The 16,076-nt window shown below is 55.3% G+C and overlaps 1 protein-coding gene across 2 annotated transcripts; it reads right to left on the bottom strand.

Annotated features, from left to right (window-relative positions):
- Window positions 1-4,818: 4,818 nt before the first annotated feature.
- CIART (circadian associated repressor of transcription) lies at window positions 4,819-15,747 on the bottom strand. Of its 2 annotated transcripts, none has more exons than XM_038383313.2 (6): window positions 15,645-15,747; window positions 9,629-10,186; window positions 8,706-8,781; window positions 7,066-7,144; window positions 6,111-6,234; window positions 4,819-5,593 (listed from the first exon to the last, which is right to left on the bottom strand). In XM_038383313.2, the coding sequence occupies exons 2-6, from the start codon at window positions 10,172-10,174 to the stop codon at window positions 4,982-4,984; spliced, it is 1,437 nt and encodes a 478-aa protein (XP_038239241.1). In that variant the 5' UTR covers window positions 10,175-10,186; window positions 15,645-15,747; the 3' UTR covers window positions 4,819-4,981. The 2 variants fall into 2 exon arrangements, with proteins under 2 accessions (XP_038239241.1, XP_038239242.1); XM_038383314.2 differs by lacking the exon at window positions 15,645-15,747 and adding an exon at window positions 12,602-13,021.
- Window positions 15,748-16,076: the final 329 nt, after the last annotated feature.

The raw sequence follows: 16,076 nt of genomic DNA, 5'->3' as shown, positions 1-16,076 counted from the left end.
TGGCTCAGCAAAAAGCCCACAGGCTGAGTTGGCACCGAGACTGACCTAGCTACACATTTTGAATGTGCCCAACCCCATAGAGTCATGATGGCACCTTTTTCCTACCTCCCATTGCTGTCCTTCCCGGGCACGGCTGCAGCACGTTGGCACAGGAAGCTTGCCATGCAAACCTTAGTCATTCTGTAGCTGAAAAGTGGATTTCAGTCTTCAGCGTTCACCCAGGCCTTTAGCACAGAGGTCGCATAGATGGGCACCTTTCACCGGCACTTAGTTTATAATACATACAATGCCAAAGAAACGGAGCCAACTCTTGAGCGGGGGGCAGCAACTAACAGACACAGAGCATGGGCAGGTGGGAAATTTGGGCCAAGGGCTCCAAGACAAACCCCCTACGCTGATGAAAAGAGGGAGGCTTGGAAGCGAATGCAGAGCAGACAGGATGGCACTGTCTTAAGGTCTCGTCCAAAAGACCCCTATAGAGTAAACTGCATGGCACTTTTCTGATCTATTTGGGAAGGGCAGAATGACCCTGCTGGGACTTGAATGGTTCTGGAGTCTAGTATTTCAGCTCAGAGGTTTGGAGCACTCAGCTTTCCCTCTCTGTTTCTGGCATTGCTGCTGTTTTGAGGGTGCTGCAAACCCCAAATGTCAGTTTCCCCTTGTTCTTTACACTCCCCGGTGATGTAAAACAGCAGCTGCCTAATAAATAATGCCAAGCCCTGGCTAAACTTCTGAGCTTGGCTTCTCTGGAGGTAATAAAGAAGCAGGAGCTATGATCTATACTCTGGATAGACATGTGCTTAGCTCTGCAAGTCGGGGCACACGCCAAGGCCCAGCCATTGACAGGGTGTCTAAAGCACAACCTCTCAGCTGAATCCGGTTCTCCCACATTGCGCAAAGCATGCCGCCGTGCAAGGAACCAGTTGTGCAGTGGTGGCACGGATGCGTCAGAGCAGAGTGCAGCCCATGGTGCTGGCGTGGATCCTTTCCCAGCTGCAAGGACGCCATGCCCTCTGCCACGTGAAACCACGCGCCTGCCTAGGTTTAATCCCCAAGCACAAATAATGGAAATAGATTGCAGAGGAGACCAACAGCTGATCCTACTGCAGCCCTCACCTTCACCTCTTTATGCTTCTGAGGCAGCTGGCCAAACAAGGATGGGGGCAAAGTCTCCTCTGGGAAGCTCGTGCCCTCTCCCCCAAGCAGCGTTGCTAATACCCTCCTTCCCGGGAGTGACAGCTGAGCACTGAGGCTGCAGTGAGGCTCCCTTCCCAGGGGCCAGGGGTGCTGCTACCTCTGCAGATCGGGTGCAGAGACAACACCCAAGTGTTACAGGGGAGCTTGTGAGATTTGTGGCCTCGTCCATGTTTTGTGGGAATGGCTTGTTTTCCCTTCTCTCAGTATCACGTTTAAATGATCAGCTCCTCTTTGGGGCAAGGACTCTCTGTTGTGTCTATAGTGCCAAGCTCAGTGGGGTCCTGGTCCATGACTGGGGCGCCTAAGTGCTACTGTAATACCCCTAATAGCACTGAAACATGCAGCACCTTGCACAATGTCTGCCTGCTCTAGGACTGGGGTGACCAGCCACAACTGCAGGGCAAAGGCTGAATGGTGCCTGTTTATCCAGAAGGCTCGTTCGCAGAGCTGGCTGAAGTTTCGTTCTAAATGCTTTTTTGCCCCTCAGTGTTGTTGCGGGAATGGATGCTTCCATCATCCGTGAGGGGTTTTGTACTGAGGTTTTTGGAAAACTGACAGTAGAAAAAAAAATTGGGTTGGAGTTGAATAAAAACTTTGCAACTTGTTATTAGCGAGAATAACTGCCTGCTTCACATGGACAGTTTACTTTCTTCTTCAGTGGCTTCTCCATTCCTGGAGGTTTGCAACCACGGTAGCCTATTCTGCAGGATCCTCTACTCATCTCTTGGTGGAGGAATAGGCCTTTAGATCCACCCAGGATACCACATTGGCCGTCCAACGCCGTTTTCTGCCTCCTGTTCTTCTGCCATCAGCTTTTCCTTCCAGTGCCCAATAACATGCATTGCCCACTCACCCTCTTAAAATGGGCCCAGTCATGCACATTGAATCTTTCTTTTTCATAAAATCTCCGACTACTGGTTACTGAGTTCCAATCCACTCCAATAGTTTTTCACTGGACAGTTTATTCCAAAAAGATATAAAGGGAAATTTTATCAAGGCTTAGTTGAGATTTTCAGACCCTGGTCCTGTACTGGCAACATATATCAGAAGGCAGCTAACTGATCAGCACATAGAATATCAGGGTTGGAAGGGACCTCAGGAGGTCATCTAGTCCAAGCCCCTGCTCAAAGCAGGACCAATCCCCAGTTTTTGCCCCAGATCCCTAAATGGCCCCCTCAAGGATTGAACTCACAAGCCTGGGTTTAAGCAGGCCAATGCTCAAACCGCTGAGCTATCCCTCCCCTCACAGGCCATTGTTTAAATAAGAATGGTAGGCATTTCACAGTGTATTAAAGCCAACTTTAAAAGGTTTAATCTTTAACTATCTTAAAAAAACAACAAAAAAACAAAAAAAACCCAAGCAGCACATTGTCATGCTGTGTAGTACTTGAAAAATCCACATTGCACCATGTTCAAGCACAGTGCAGGTAGCTTTGAGCCTTCACACCGCCCCTTAAAATCAGATAGCTTTAAGGGCAACATACAGCCTGCAGTGCATGCTGCCTAGTGGGGACTGGTGTTTTGGGTTAGCAAGCACAGATGCCTTTCAAAACACAAGGCGGCTTTTTGCCTTGACAATAGAAGGAGACTTCTGGAGCCCAAGACCCACAATAATCAGGACCATGGGTTAGCAAGTACACCTCTACCCACATATAACGCAACCCAATATAACATGAATTTGGATAGAACACAGTAAAGCAGCGCTCTGGGGGGCAGGGCTCCGTGCTCTGGTGGATCAGCGCTCGTCTGGCTCAGACACACTGCTCTGAGCGGTGTGTTAAGGGTGCCGGGCCGGGGCCGAGGGGTTGGATAAGGGGCAGAGGGTCTCAGGGGGCGGTCAGGGGACAGGGAGCAGGGCGGGTTGGATGGTTCAGAGATTCTTGGGGGCGGGGCGGTCAGGGGACGGGAGCATTGGATAGAGCATGGGAGTCCCAGGGGGCCTGTCAGGGGACAGGGGTGTGGATAGGGGTTGGGGCAGTCAGGGGACAGGGAGCAGAGGGTTTGGGTAGGGGGTGGGGTCTTGGGGGTGATTAGGGATGGGGGGTCTCTGGAGGGGGCAGTCAGGGGACAAGGAGCAGGAGGGCTTAGATGGGGGTGGGGTCTTGGGAGGGGTGGTTAGGGGCAGGGGGTAGTCGGGGGTTCTAAGGTGTCAGTCACGGGGCGGGAAGTGACTATTAATAATGGAAATGCTCAAGGCCAAAGCAAGTTCAATATAACGCGGTTTAACCTATAATGCAGTAAGATTTTTTGGCTCCCAAGGACCGCGTTATATCGGGGTAGCGGTGTAATTGAGAATCTTTCATTTACTCGGGCTGAACTGGTTTAGGATTTCAATGTAATAAAAAATGCTGTTCTTACCCACTCCACTGCCCATTGCTGGGATCCCATTCTATTATGTGACCTAGGCTGGGTTAGTACTGAAGTGGGAGACATAGAAAACTCAAGATGCCGGAGGACACATTCTCAATTCAGTTACATACTTACATTGTAAGTCCCTGGGGCAGGGACTGTCTTTTTGTCCTGTGTTTGTACAGCACCTAGCACAAATAATAAAAAATGGGGCTTTCACCTCCAAGTGCGTCCTGAGCCCGTGCTGTAGCTTGGGAATGGGAGGCGCTGTGGCTGCAATCGGTTTCTTGATTGACAAGACAAACAAAATCTGACCCCTTGTCATCACTGAAGATCCCATGCAATTATTGCAAGAGTTCTGGTATCCAACCCAAATACCCATCCTCACCTGCCTCAATCCCCTTGTCATTTCTAGCGTTGTTTTTCCACTTCCTGCCCTGGAACAGGTGTAGTAGTGTTGCTGCCTGCTAACAGTGGTCACACGTTCCACTCCAGAGCTAGGTGCACTTTGGTAACTGGTGAGGAGAGCCTTCAAGAGTTTGCCTGATGTCACAGGATCCATCAGAACAAAAGGCACCATTACAACGTAAGGTGTTAAGGCAAAGGCTTTGTTCAACCATCCATGTGAATTGTGTGGGCCTGGTTTAGAAATGTGCAAGGAGGCTGTGTAATGACAGGGAACTTGAGCCAACGACGCACAGCCACTCCTGTCTTATACAAGAGCGGCCCATTCTCCTGGGAGATGGTGTTAATAATATACCTAGGCATGCTACACCTTTAGCAGTTTGCATTTACTGTCTCTCCCCTCAGCCTTCCAGAGATGTACCAGGTGCTGTATCATCTAGTTAGATATGTATTGGTGAAAGAGATGCTACAATCTGCGGGACAGGTCTCAGATTACTCTGCAGTCAGCAGTACCTAGTAGCTAGGTTAACAGTGTTGTAGATAAGAATTATTCTTGTTTTACAGATGGAGAAACTGAGTCACAAAGATAGTGGACTTGTCCCCAGCCATGGGTGTGAGAACTGAAATTAGAACCCAGGAGTTCTGGGCTCAGTCCTATGCCCAAAATATGCATGACAATTTATCTATCTCCCAGGGGAGGTTGTGAGTCTTAGTTTACCGAGTTCACATTGACCTGAAAGGCTCTAGAGAAGCACAAAGCATTAGTGCTGCTGGACTGACAAGGGGATTAATGGAGGGGTGGGCAGGGGAAGTGTATTTCCACCGTACAGCATTTATCAAAAAAGTTCACATTCATCTGGAAACTGCTCTGGTTTAAACCTTTTAATAACATTAATTATTTTCCTCCTGGACGTTTATCATTTTACACAGGCGTGAAATGTTTTACTTTAAAAAAAAACAAACAAAAAAAGGCAGAAATAAAAAAAAGAAATAAAATTCACACATTTTGGGAAGTGCCTCGAGCCGAGCATCAAGAGGAGTACATGGGCCCTTTCCTAGCCAGCAGTTCTGACTCCTGATTCCCAGTCCAAGTGGCTGCTGGCTTGGGTTCCTTGCTGGAGGTGGGCAAGTGAGGCAAAGATTTGGAGTGGCTGCCTGGATGCTGGCTAAGCACGTAGCTCCCTGCTGCCATGGCCCCGGGAAGACTCTGGCATCTCGGTGGGTCTCCCATACCTGGAGGTTGCTTGGGGTGGCAGTAAGCGGGTGAGCTCTTGTCGGGAGCAACGGATGTGGAGCGGAAGAAGGGCGCAGGGGCCATAAGGTTGTTGTGGAGGAAAAGAATGACCCCGCAAGCGTTTGGTCCGAGCAGGGCCTGGCTGAAAGCAGCATTCAAGTGCCCTAGGTTCGCCAGCCCCAGGGGCGGGTTGCAGATGGGCGAAGTGTGCATCCAGGTTAAGTTCATGGCAGACCAGTCAGCGAGAAAGCAGGCCTGCTCCCTCCATACCATGCCGGCTTTGCCATTAGCTGCGGCCGGGTCCGTGAGGTGCAATTTCTCCGCGGCGGGCCTTTGGGCGGAGTCTTTGCTGGGCACCACGGGCTTTCCTTCGTGGCTGTCCACTGCTGAAGGCTTGGGGTGGGACTGCTGGAGGAGAGGGGAGAGAGGGAGGCACCTTAGGCTGGAATGGCGTTGACTTTCAAGAGCCTTGGCTGCTACAGCCAATATGGCCGACCCACCAGAGCTCCCCGAAAGGCTGACAGATGTGGCAAGACAGGCGAGGAGGAACCCACAGCTCCCATGGGGAGACCAGACAGACCTCTCAGCAACACATGGCCCTCACTGACACCAGGCAAGCCCCTACAGGACCCACATCACCCATGTCCCAAGTGCGGCATGTGCCACAGAAGTTCCTCCCCTTCAGCCAGCATCCTGCCTGGCACAGACCCAGCTCCGTCTCCATTCTGCTGGACTAAAGATTTTACATGCTGCAGTTCTACTAGTAATTCCACCTCCCTTCCAAGGGACAGCTACCTCCACCCTGCCAAATAGCACATCGCTCGGACAAGGACAGGCCTAGAGGAGCCTCATCTGTGGGCCTTTAATCCATATACAGATGGAAGGGATTGGATAGTCCGGTTACCCAGCAAGGAAGCTCCCTTACCTTAGCTAGCTTGCATGCATACTCTGCTGGATTGGAATCAGGACAGGAGCTGTTCAAGGCGACATGAGGGAACCAAACTTTCAGCATCATTTCTACCTGCAGCAGGGTGCCCAGGTATCGCTCCCTGCAAGATGAGAAAAGAAACAGGGGATTCCTCTCAAGCCAGGAGAGATCGTTGTGCATCGTTTTACCCTGCTGAGCCCAGACGGATCGGTCACAGCCTGGCGCCTCGCGTGGGTATCACACAAGTAACATGAGACAGAAGAGACAGTCAGGCTCCCGCAGCAAGGAAGCTGCCCTGTTATTCCGTACGGTTGTCTCTCTTTCAGAAAGAGAGAGGCCTCCAAAACAGGCCAAGTTCCTCCAACAAAAAGATGGGCCTCAACTCTTAAGATCTGGACTTTGAATTTCAAGTTACAGAACAGCACAAACTCAGTACTTTGATGCTCCCCTCCCCTTTGCCCAAAAGGAACGTCTCCCTCCCTCCCCAGGGCTTCCCTCTGCAATAGGATTAGAGATTTCAGCGAAGTGAAGGGACAAGGGTAGCAAGTACTTTGTGGCTTCAATGTGCGCCAGGACTTGGCTCGGTTTGAAAAACCCAGGGGCATTTCCTAGGCTGCGTGCGGCGGGGCAGTCCAGCACTACCAGTCATGGGTGATTGCTGCCAGTGGGGGAATCAAACCCCAGGAGTTGCAGAGTGATATGAATCCAGCTGTTTCTCTACTGTTGCCCAAGGCAGACCTCAGGTGTTTAATCTGGGGTGCCTGCGAGTCAAACTGCAAGCGAGCTGGGGCACCGACACTCTCAATGCAGTAGCCCAGGAGTTCAGTGGGAAGTTTGCTGACTCTGGAAACACTGGACAGAGCCTGTGCACTGTCTGGCTCTCCCTCCTGCAGCCAGTCGCACACCAACCTCTGCTGAGCTGTTATAATGATTTCGTGGAGGAGATGCTTACCCCATTTCTGGCTTTTGCAGGACTCCAACTATCCTCTGAATCCTGTCCATGGCCACACTCCGCTGGAAGCTGCTTAAACCTGGTGCCGGGGTGGGGGGTGGGGGAGAAACACACCAAGGCCCAGCGATTAGTTTACAGACAAACCAAACTAACTTTATTGCGCTAGGGAGCCTGGGGAGAAAGCAGTTGCTTGGGAAGCCAGTGCCAGGCTGATTCAGCCTCCACACTGCTCAGACTGATTACCCAGGGGAGATTATGGAGAGATCACGCCAATTACATGCAACATGGACAGACGCAAGAACCTAGCCCTCAGATTAGCTGGAGGAAAAGGCCAGCACAATGCCGGGGGGGAGGGGGGGTTGAGACACTGTCATGTCTTTGCCCTCCCACTGCAGATACAGTGAATTGCAGCCTCTACTCCTTGCAGCGGGGGCTGTCGTCCTAGGAGAAATCACCCCCCGTAACGCAGCCAGCATGGGAAAGGCTTGTATGCTGGAGAAGCAGGTGCCCCTGGGGCTCTATTGGCACCATGTGATGACTTTCTGAAGGGCAGGTATCACGCCTCACCAGCTGCCTTCTTGCACGTTATTCCGAGCCATAATCATTTCTTCACAGCCAGGAGTGGGCGTGACACAAGCAGGCAGCGAGACACGTGTCTGGCTGATGGAAACTCACACGCACGGAGACACGTGTAAACCAGCACGCTGAGAGAGAAAGGAGAGCAGGCTCACAGGGCCAACGGGGCGCTGCAAAGAAAGCCTTCTCTTTCATATTTCCAACAGCATGTTATCAGGGCAGGAAAACAGCATTACAAAGAGCAAGCAGCTCCCTGGGAATTTCTCAGCTCACTCTGCGATCAATACAGCTTACAATGGCCTTCTTTACTAGGCAATTTAGCACAGTCAACCGAGGGGCAGAAATTAAGATCAGGGCTCAAGAGAGAGCTATAAACAGAAAGAAGGAATTTAGGAAGAAGATCTTGTAAGGGGAATAAGCTAGTGCCAACTGACTACACATTAGACCACATCTGGCATTTCAATTCTTTTCAGGAGCAGAGGAATAAGGGGAAAACAAAGAATATTGGGTACCTAACACACAAGTCTCTTAAGTACCGAGCAATGGTAAAGAACCTGTATCTAGTATCCTAGAATGTACAGGATCTCAGAGCTGTGACACTCATTAGATCCTCAAATCCCTTCCCATTCCAGGGCAGCACAGCCTCCTGCTAGCAGATGTAATCAGATTAATATGTAAACACAACAGGTGATTGAGCCATAGGGCCAAGATGATGAAATAGCAACCCCACGCTAGGAAAAAGAAGTCAGAGGGATTGTACTAGATCCTCAGCACAGATCTGCTGACTTCAGCGGAGTGACATTGATTTATACCAGCCGGGGATCTGGCCCATTTTCTCAACGGCATTCAGGCTGAAAGATCCTTACTACTTACATAGCACTTTACAAGCATCAATGAAGGGCCAGATTCTGAATGCCACTCCAGCAAAAAGCCCGGAGATGGCCACTGGCCTCTGATTTAGGGATCAAAATGGGGAGAGAGGGGAAATAATTCCCTGCAGTTTAATAGCCGCGTGGCGGGGTCAGACCCTCTGGTGAAGGACAAGCGTGAGGAACGGCATTTACCTCGTTCATAGCGACCTTTCTTCAGCCCGTTCAGAAGCTCCGCGAGAGGCCTGATGAAGCCCTGGAGTTCCCGGCACTGCAGAGGAGCACAAAAAGTGAGCCAGCCCGTCCGGGACAAACCCCCTTCTGGGCTTCCCCCAACTCATCCGCACAAGCCTCTCCCCAGCGCATCCCTGGGGCTGGTTTTGCACCTGATGCAGGACCCTTGTGCAACTGCACTGGGCAGCGAGGTGTGAATACAGCGAGGTGGGCTCTAAAGCACTCGCTTTAATCCCCAGTAATGCACTTATTTCATCTTATTTCATGACCCTCCCCAGACTGTAAGCTTTTGGGAGCAGGGAGAGTCTTTGTTCTGGGTCTGTACAGCACCTAACACCACAGGGCCCTGGTCCACGACTGCGGCTCTTACACTTTGCTGCAATATGAATACTTAATGCCACTAATCCTGAAGGGCTCATGGTGCTAATGCCAGTGACCCCAAAAATTCCAATTCCCATCCTTTCACCATTACGATGAAGCTGACCACTCGTTTTCCTTCCCCATGCTAGTCCTTCCCCACTGCCCTCAATTTTTTCCAGTCCATAGGGTGCCCAGCTCACATCAGAGTCTGCGCTGGCCACGGCACATGGGAAACTGAGGCACGATCATCCTGACACTAATAACCTAGACAGCTAGATGTCCAGCAGGCTCACATCACGTATTCCACCCACCAGCTTCAGTGTCTACAGGGCCTTGGCTATTTGGTGGGATCAAAGATGCAAAGAGGGCGAGGCTTTGCCAATGGCATTGGTGCATCAAGCCAGCAGGTGAGGAATCCGGGCCTGGATCAGGCCTCGTGTCCCATTTGACCGTACACTTCACCCCTTCCCAAGTAACTCCCTCCCTGCTGACACCCGCTTCCCTGGATATTCTCATAGACTCACCTTCTGGGCAAACAACCGGTCGCCGTCGGTCAAGGGCAACGTTGGAGCTTCCCTCACCTCTGTTTCCCCATTCCTTTGCCTTTTCATCCCGTGGGCAGTGGGCTTCTCAGCATACTCGGGGTATTCTCTCTCCCCTGCAGGACAGATCAGACGCTTCCGTCCGCTCTCCACCCTCTTCTGGTTCAGAGTCCTCCCGGCCAGGCTGCCATCCCCATCCATCAAACAAGCGTAGGCCGAGGGGTATCTGCCTTCCAACGCCCCGGGAAACCGGCCGCACTGACTCGAAGGCCGTTGCCTAGCAGAGCTCTGCAAAGCGGGTTTCACTGTCCTGCGTTTGCAGTCCCGGCCCGGCAGGCTGGGGCTAGTCCATGCCGACTTGGCAGAAAAGAGAATCCTCTCCCCTCCGGAGCGGGCGTCCTTCTCCACCTCGCCCTCGCTGTCCGACAGGAAGACGCCGAAGTCGTAACACTTGTCCTCTTCATCGCTGGCGGCACTGTCGACTGAATACAGTGACTCGCAGGACGACATGCTGCTGGGGGACTCCATGACTGCAGGAACCTGTCAGGGACCAAAAACGGGCAAACAAATGAAGAAGCCGCCAGAAACAGCAACAAAAGATGCCTTAGAGATCCTACCGTTTGCCTCCTGGGCATCCCCAGACCCTACAGCCCAGGGTCTCTTAGCACTGCTGCTGGCCCACGTTTATAAAAGGAGGCTTTGGAATAATTAGAAATAAATAAATAAAAATAAAATAGCTCTCCACTGGTTTACGGGGGCGGGGGCTGAAAACAAATGGGTAAAGACAATGGGAACCAAATGGACCCTGTGCAGTCGCAGTTCCTGGCTAGAGCTTACCGGCAGAAGCTGTTCCAATCTGTTCCCATCAACGGCTGCACTGCGACAAGGCACCCATTGGGTTTCATTGTCAGGGGCAGCCGAAGGGTCCACAAAGCAGCCCTGCAGCGGGTGGGTGCACAAGTCAGCTCCCAGACACTGGATGGGAGCGGGAGGAGGAGTGACACGCACGGAGCCTGAATTAGTGAGTGGGGGAGGGTGCAAAGTTTACAACGACAGGCTTCCCTTGCCGCCATCGGTGGCATTACTCCATGCAGAAGCATTACAGGATATGGACAACAAAATATCCTAGCAATCTCATTGCCACGGACACAGGCAGTTTCAAAATCAGTTGGGAAAAAGCTACATTTCCTGCCCGGTTTTATAGCACAGTCTGCTAAATATTAAGAAGGGGAAACACAGTTCTTATGTGTATTAAGACAGCACTAGGAACCCTACTCAGAGATCAGGACCTTCCCCACTAGGGAAGGGAGAGGGGTTGCTTCCACTTGGACAAACAGAAACATACAACTTGGTGTTTCATTTTCTGGATCAAATTTACAGGTGCTGCAAGGTTTGGGTTGGAAACACAGCAGGGGAAAGGTTTCAAACAAAACAAAAACTGGCATTAAATACACACACACACACAAATCCATGGAGACATTCTGATCAGTCTTAGTTTCTTAGTAAGATCTCTTTTCTGCAGAACCTAAATTGACCCGTTAAACCACTTCTGTGGTGCATCGAGAAAATGTTTACTCAGTGAAAATGTTAGCAACCTCAGGGTACAAAAGTGACCACTAACAATGTAATACTAGTGATATTAGTCCATGTCCTTCGATTTGGACTGGTATAAAATGAACAGCTCATAATTCAATATACTAAATACAAGTGCCCACCAGACAGGAAACAAATGAATTAAAAAAAAAAAAATCAGAGACTGTTGGAGCTGTGCAATGTAAGAGTTAAACCCAGCAGGTAAAATAAGCAGAGGACAAACTACACATCTAAATGATAAAAGGTTTCTCCAATACATTAAGAGATAAGAGCAGGGTGTGCCAGTCTGATTAGAAAGGGACTGTCTGGCTACTCAATGCAGTCAGCACCTGCGGCCTCTGTAACAGAGCACTGGTCCCAGCTACTGGGCGACATAGGATCATAAACTTAGGGAAGGCAGGGCTCCAGCCTTCCCACCTTTCCATCACTGCAGGCAGACAAAAATCTGTAAGCCTTTCCTCCATGGCGAGGCAGACAAAGATGAGAAGCTTCTACGCTTTATTCTCCTGCTCTGTTTTAGACAGATGCCAACTCACAGCAGCCACCCTGCTGCCAGCCAAACGGCTGGAGAGAAATCAACAAGCCCCAAGTGAGAAATGTGGCATTTCACCTGTAAATTGGCCAACAGAGAGTAGCAGGCAGGGAGAAATCCTGGAGAGGCTGTTCTAAGGGCATGCTTCACAGAGCCAATGTCATAAAACAAGCAGCTTCCACCCCCAAAGATCCCAAACCACACACAAGATGTGCAGCATCGCTAAGATCCCTGCCATCCTGCACCCACTTCCTAGGAGCAGACGGGATCAACACACTCACCGCCCCCACCTGCCTTTCCATACATGGCACACCCTGCGTGTGCGCGCACGCACACACACACGGGGGATTTTTGGTATACACAGGTCTTGTTGTTTTTTAGGTCTAGCCCAACACACCTACACAGGTAGCCCTCCGGGAGTCAATAAACGGACGTGTCCACCTTGCTGGGAATTGAACCTGCCTGGGGGTTTCCTGGTCTGGTGCCGGGCTCTCTCTTTCCAAGCGCAGCAAGTGTTTTATCCAAGAAGGCTGGGGAGTGGCAGGGTCAAGTTAACTGACAAGCTGCCGCCAGCTGTTTTTACGGTTCAGAGTGACTTGGCGGTGACTCAGTGGAGGGGTGGGGGTCCCGCTTGCTTTGCTACAGAACATTCCCTTCTCCCTATACCCCATGTCTCTTCCCAAAGTAGTCAACCCCCTGGCGCCACGCGCCAGCCCCAGCAGCATCCCTGCTTCGACGAAACCAGTTACACTGGTGTTACAAGACCCATCAGCACCCCCCTAACTTCAGACCCAGCAGCACCCTCCAATCCCTTTGCTAAGGAAACCAACCTGCTATTCTTGGAACTCGGTAGGAGATCTCGAGTAGGAACCTGCACGGCAGCTTCTTCCTCCCCAGCAAACGTCCTTCCACTAAAAGCGCCCAGGGTCACCACCCTAAGAATCTGAGTGGTTCCTCCTTCCCTTCACCCAGTACAGGATCCGGAGCCTAGCCAGCACCTTGCCTGCAACGCATCCAGCCACCACCGCACGTTGCTGACCTAGATTAAACACGCATCCACTCCTCGACACCAAGAGTCGTGCTGTCTGGATGGCTGCTGCAATCAGGGACACGGCTGTCCCCATGCCGTGCGACACAATGAGCTGTGCACGCTGGTCGAATTCTCTCACACACAGCCCCGGCCTCCCCTTCTGCAAGCAGGCACACACACCCTGCACGCCCCCCACGCCATTCAGGCACTAACCTCAGCACACACACTACTCACGTGTTACACACTCAAGTCATTGCCATTCACACCCCGCCCCTCTATGCCATTCATGCACACACAGCCCTTGCATCCCTGATGCAGAGCCCCCTGCATGCACCCCCTCCATATCCCCCCTTCCTTCCACACTCAGGTCACTACCGTTCAGACACGGGGCAGATTAAACCCTTCCCCACCCTGTTGCGCTAAACCCCTTCCATGCTCCCAGGGGTCAGGTTTCCTCCCGGGATTGGTGGGGAGCCGCAATGCTGGCCCTCAGGATCTGGACCGGACTCCTCTGTGCCCGGGGACAATGCTGGGATCCAGACACTGCACAGAAAAGCATGGGGGGAGAGGTGGATCCTCACATTCTGGTAGGAAAAGAGAATCCTCCCGGGGAGTGCACACGGGGAGGTGGGGGAATGGACTGATCCCCCCACGGATGCAGGGTCCTTTCACCTGATCCTGGCTGGAGAAGGGAAGGGGAGGGGTCCAGGTCCAGGGGGTTCCAGGCTGGGGTAGAAAGGCCCTGGACCTAATCCCTGATGCCGGCAGCTCACAGGCCAGGGCTGGGGGGGCATGATCCCTGATGCCAGTAGGTCACAGGCTGGGGGGAGGGGCTCCGGATCCGATCCCCGATGCCAACGGGTCACAGGCTGGGAGGACGGGGGGAGGAGCCCGATCCCCGATGCCAACGGGTCACAGGCTGGGAGGACGGGGGGAGGAGCCCGATCCCCGATGCCAACGGGTCACAGGCTGGGAGGACGGGGGGAGGAGCCCGATCCCCGATGCCAACGGGTCACAGGCTGGGAGGACGGGGGGAGGAGCCCGATCCCCGATGCCAACGGGTCACAGGCTGGGAGGACGGGGGGGAGGAGCCCGATCCCCGATGCCAACGGGTCACAGGCTGGGAGGACGGGGGGGAGGAGCCCGATCCCCGATGCCAACGGGTCACAGGCTGGGGGGGCGGGGGGGAGGAGCCCGATCCCCGATGCCAACGGGTCACAGGCTGGGAGGACGGGGGGGAGGAGCCCGATCCCCGATGCCAACGGGTCACAGGCTGGGAGGACGGGGGGGAGGAGCCCGATCCCCGATGCCAACGGGTCCCAGGCTGGGGGGGCGGGCGGAGGAGCCCGATCCCCAATGCCAACGGGTCCCAGGCTGGGGGGGCGGGCGGAGGAGCCCGATCCCCGATGCCAACGGGTCCCAGGCTGGGGGGGCGGGCGGAGGAGCCCGATCCCTGATGCCAATGGGTCTCAGGCTGGGGGGGGCGGGGGGCGGAGCCCGATCCCCGATGCCGGCGAGTCCCAAGGCTGGGGCAGGAGAGGGGGGTCCCGATCCCCCATGCCGGCCGGTCCCAAGGCTGGAGGGAGGGAAGGAAGATCCCGATCCCCGATGCCGGCGGGTCCCAGGCTGGAGGGGGATCCCGATCCCCGATGCCGGCGGGTCCCAGGCTGGAGGGGGATCCCGATCCCCGATGCCGGCGGGTCCCAGGCTGGAGGGGGATCCCGATCCCCGATGCCGGCGGGTCCCAGGCTGGAGGGGGATCCCGATCCCCGATGCCGGCGGGTCCCAGGCTGGAGGGGGATCCCGATCCCCGATGCCGGCGGGTCCCAGGCTGGAGGGGGATCCCGATCCCCGATGCCGGCGGGTCCCAGGCTGGAGGGGGAGGGGGGGGATCCCGATCCCCGATGCCGGCGGGTCCCAGGCTGGAGGGGGAGGGGGGGATCCCGATCCCCGATGCCGGCGGGTCCCAGGCTGGAGGGGGAGGGGGGGGATCCCGATCCCCGATGCCGGCCGGTCCCAAGGCTGGAGGGAGGGAAGGAAGATCCCGATCCCCGATGCCGGCGGGTCCCAGGCTGGAGGGGGATCCCGATCCCCGATGCCGGCGGGTCCCAGGCTGGAGGGGGAGGGGGGGGATCCCGATCCCCGATGCCGGCGGGTCCCAGGCTGGAGGAGGAGGGGGGGGGATCCCGATCCCCGATGCCGGCGGGTCCCAGGCTGGAGGGGGAGGGGGAGGATCCCGATCCCCGATGCCGGCGGGTCCCAGGCTGGAGGGGGAGGGGGAGGATCCCGATCCCCGATCCCGGCGGGTCCCAGGCTGGAGGGGGAGGGGGAGGATCCCGATCCCCGATGCCGGCGGGTCCCAGGCTGGAGGAGGAGGGGGGGGATCCCGATCCCCGATGCCGGCGGGTCCCAGGCTGGAGGGGGAGGGGGAGGATCCCGATCCCCGATGCCGGCGGGTCCCAGGCTGGAGGGGGAGGGGGAGGATCCCGATCCCCGATGCCGGCGGGTCCCAGGCTGGAGGGGGAGGGGGGGATCCCGATCCCCGATGCCGGCGGGTCCCAGGCTGGAGGGGGAGGGGGAGGATCCCGATCCCCGATGCCGGCGGGTCCCAGGCTGGAGGGGGAGGGGGAGGATCCCGATCCCCGATGCCGGCGGGTCCCAGGCTGGAGGGGGAGGGGGGGATCCCGATCCCCGATGCCGGCGGGTCCCAGGCTGGAGGGGGAGGGGGAGGATCCCGATCCCCGATGCCGGCGGGTCCCAGGCTGGTGTCCGCCCCCCAGCTCCCTGCCCGAGCCCCGGGTCCGTCCGGCCCCCTGGATCCCAGCGAGCGTCCAGCTCCTCACCTGATCTCGTTCCCCGCTCCGCTCCCTCTGCTCTGTCCCCGGACGGCTCCGGCTCCGCTCCACGCCCGGCCCGGCCCCGTCCCCAGCCCCAGCCCCAGCCCGGTCCCCGCCCCCGGCTCAGTGCGGGCGCCACGCGGCCACGTGCGGCCCGGCACGTGCCTCCCACGGCACCCCGCCCGCCCCGCTCCCATTGGCTCCCCGAGCCCACCCAGGGTCGCGGGCCACCGCCCTAAAGCCACGCCCCCTGCCCCTTATTGGGGCTCGGCGGCTCCCCGGCAGCCCAATAACGGAGCAGCACTGAACCGATTGGCCGGGAGGGTGGGGCTCGAGGCCACGCCCCTACATGTGGCTGCGGGAGCTAGACGCAGGGTCCTGGGGGCGGGGCAATGGAGAAGGACCCGCCCCCTTGTGTCCGCCTGCCGCATCGAAGGG

The sequence above is a fragment of the Dermochelys coriacea genome, chromosome 24 (genome assembly GCF_009764565.3).
Source record: "Dermochelys coriacea isolate rDerCor1 chromosome 24, rDerCor1.pri.v4, whole genome shotgun sequence".
Taxonomy (NCBI): Eukaryota; Metazoa; Chordata; order Testudines; family Dermochelyidae; genus Dermochelys; species Dermochelys coriacea.
Note: the sequence above shows the minus strand (reverse complement) of the source record. Positions and strands in the feature narration are given on the sequence as shown.

Bases quoted from the DNA above. Each gene is read 5' to 3' on its own strand.
- CIART (XM_038383313.2), bottom strand. From the start codon at position 10,174: ATGGAGTCCCCCAGCAGCATGTCGTCCTGCGAGTCACTGTATTCAGTC. The intron at 8,782-9,628 runs GTGAGTCTATGA...GCTCCTCTGCAG, and splicing joins ACCGGTTGTTTGCCCAGAAG to TGCCGGGAACTCCAGGGCTT. The intron at 6,235-7,065 runs GTAAGCATCTCC...CTCATCTTGCAG, and splicing joins CTGCAAAAGCCAGAAATGGG to GGAGCGATACCTGGGCACCC.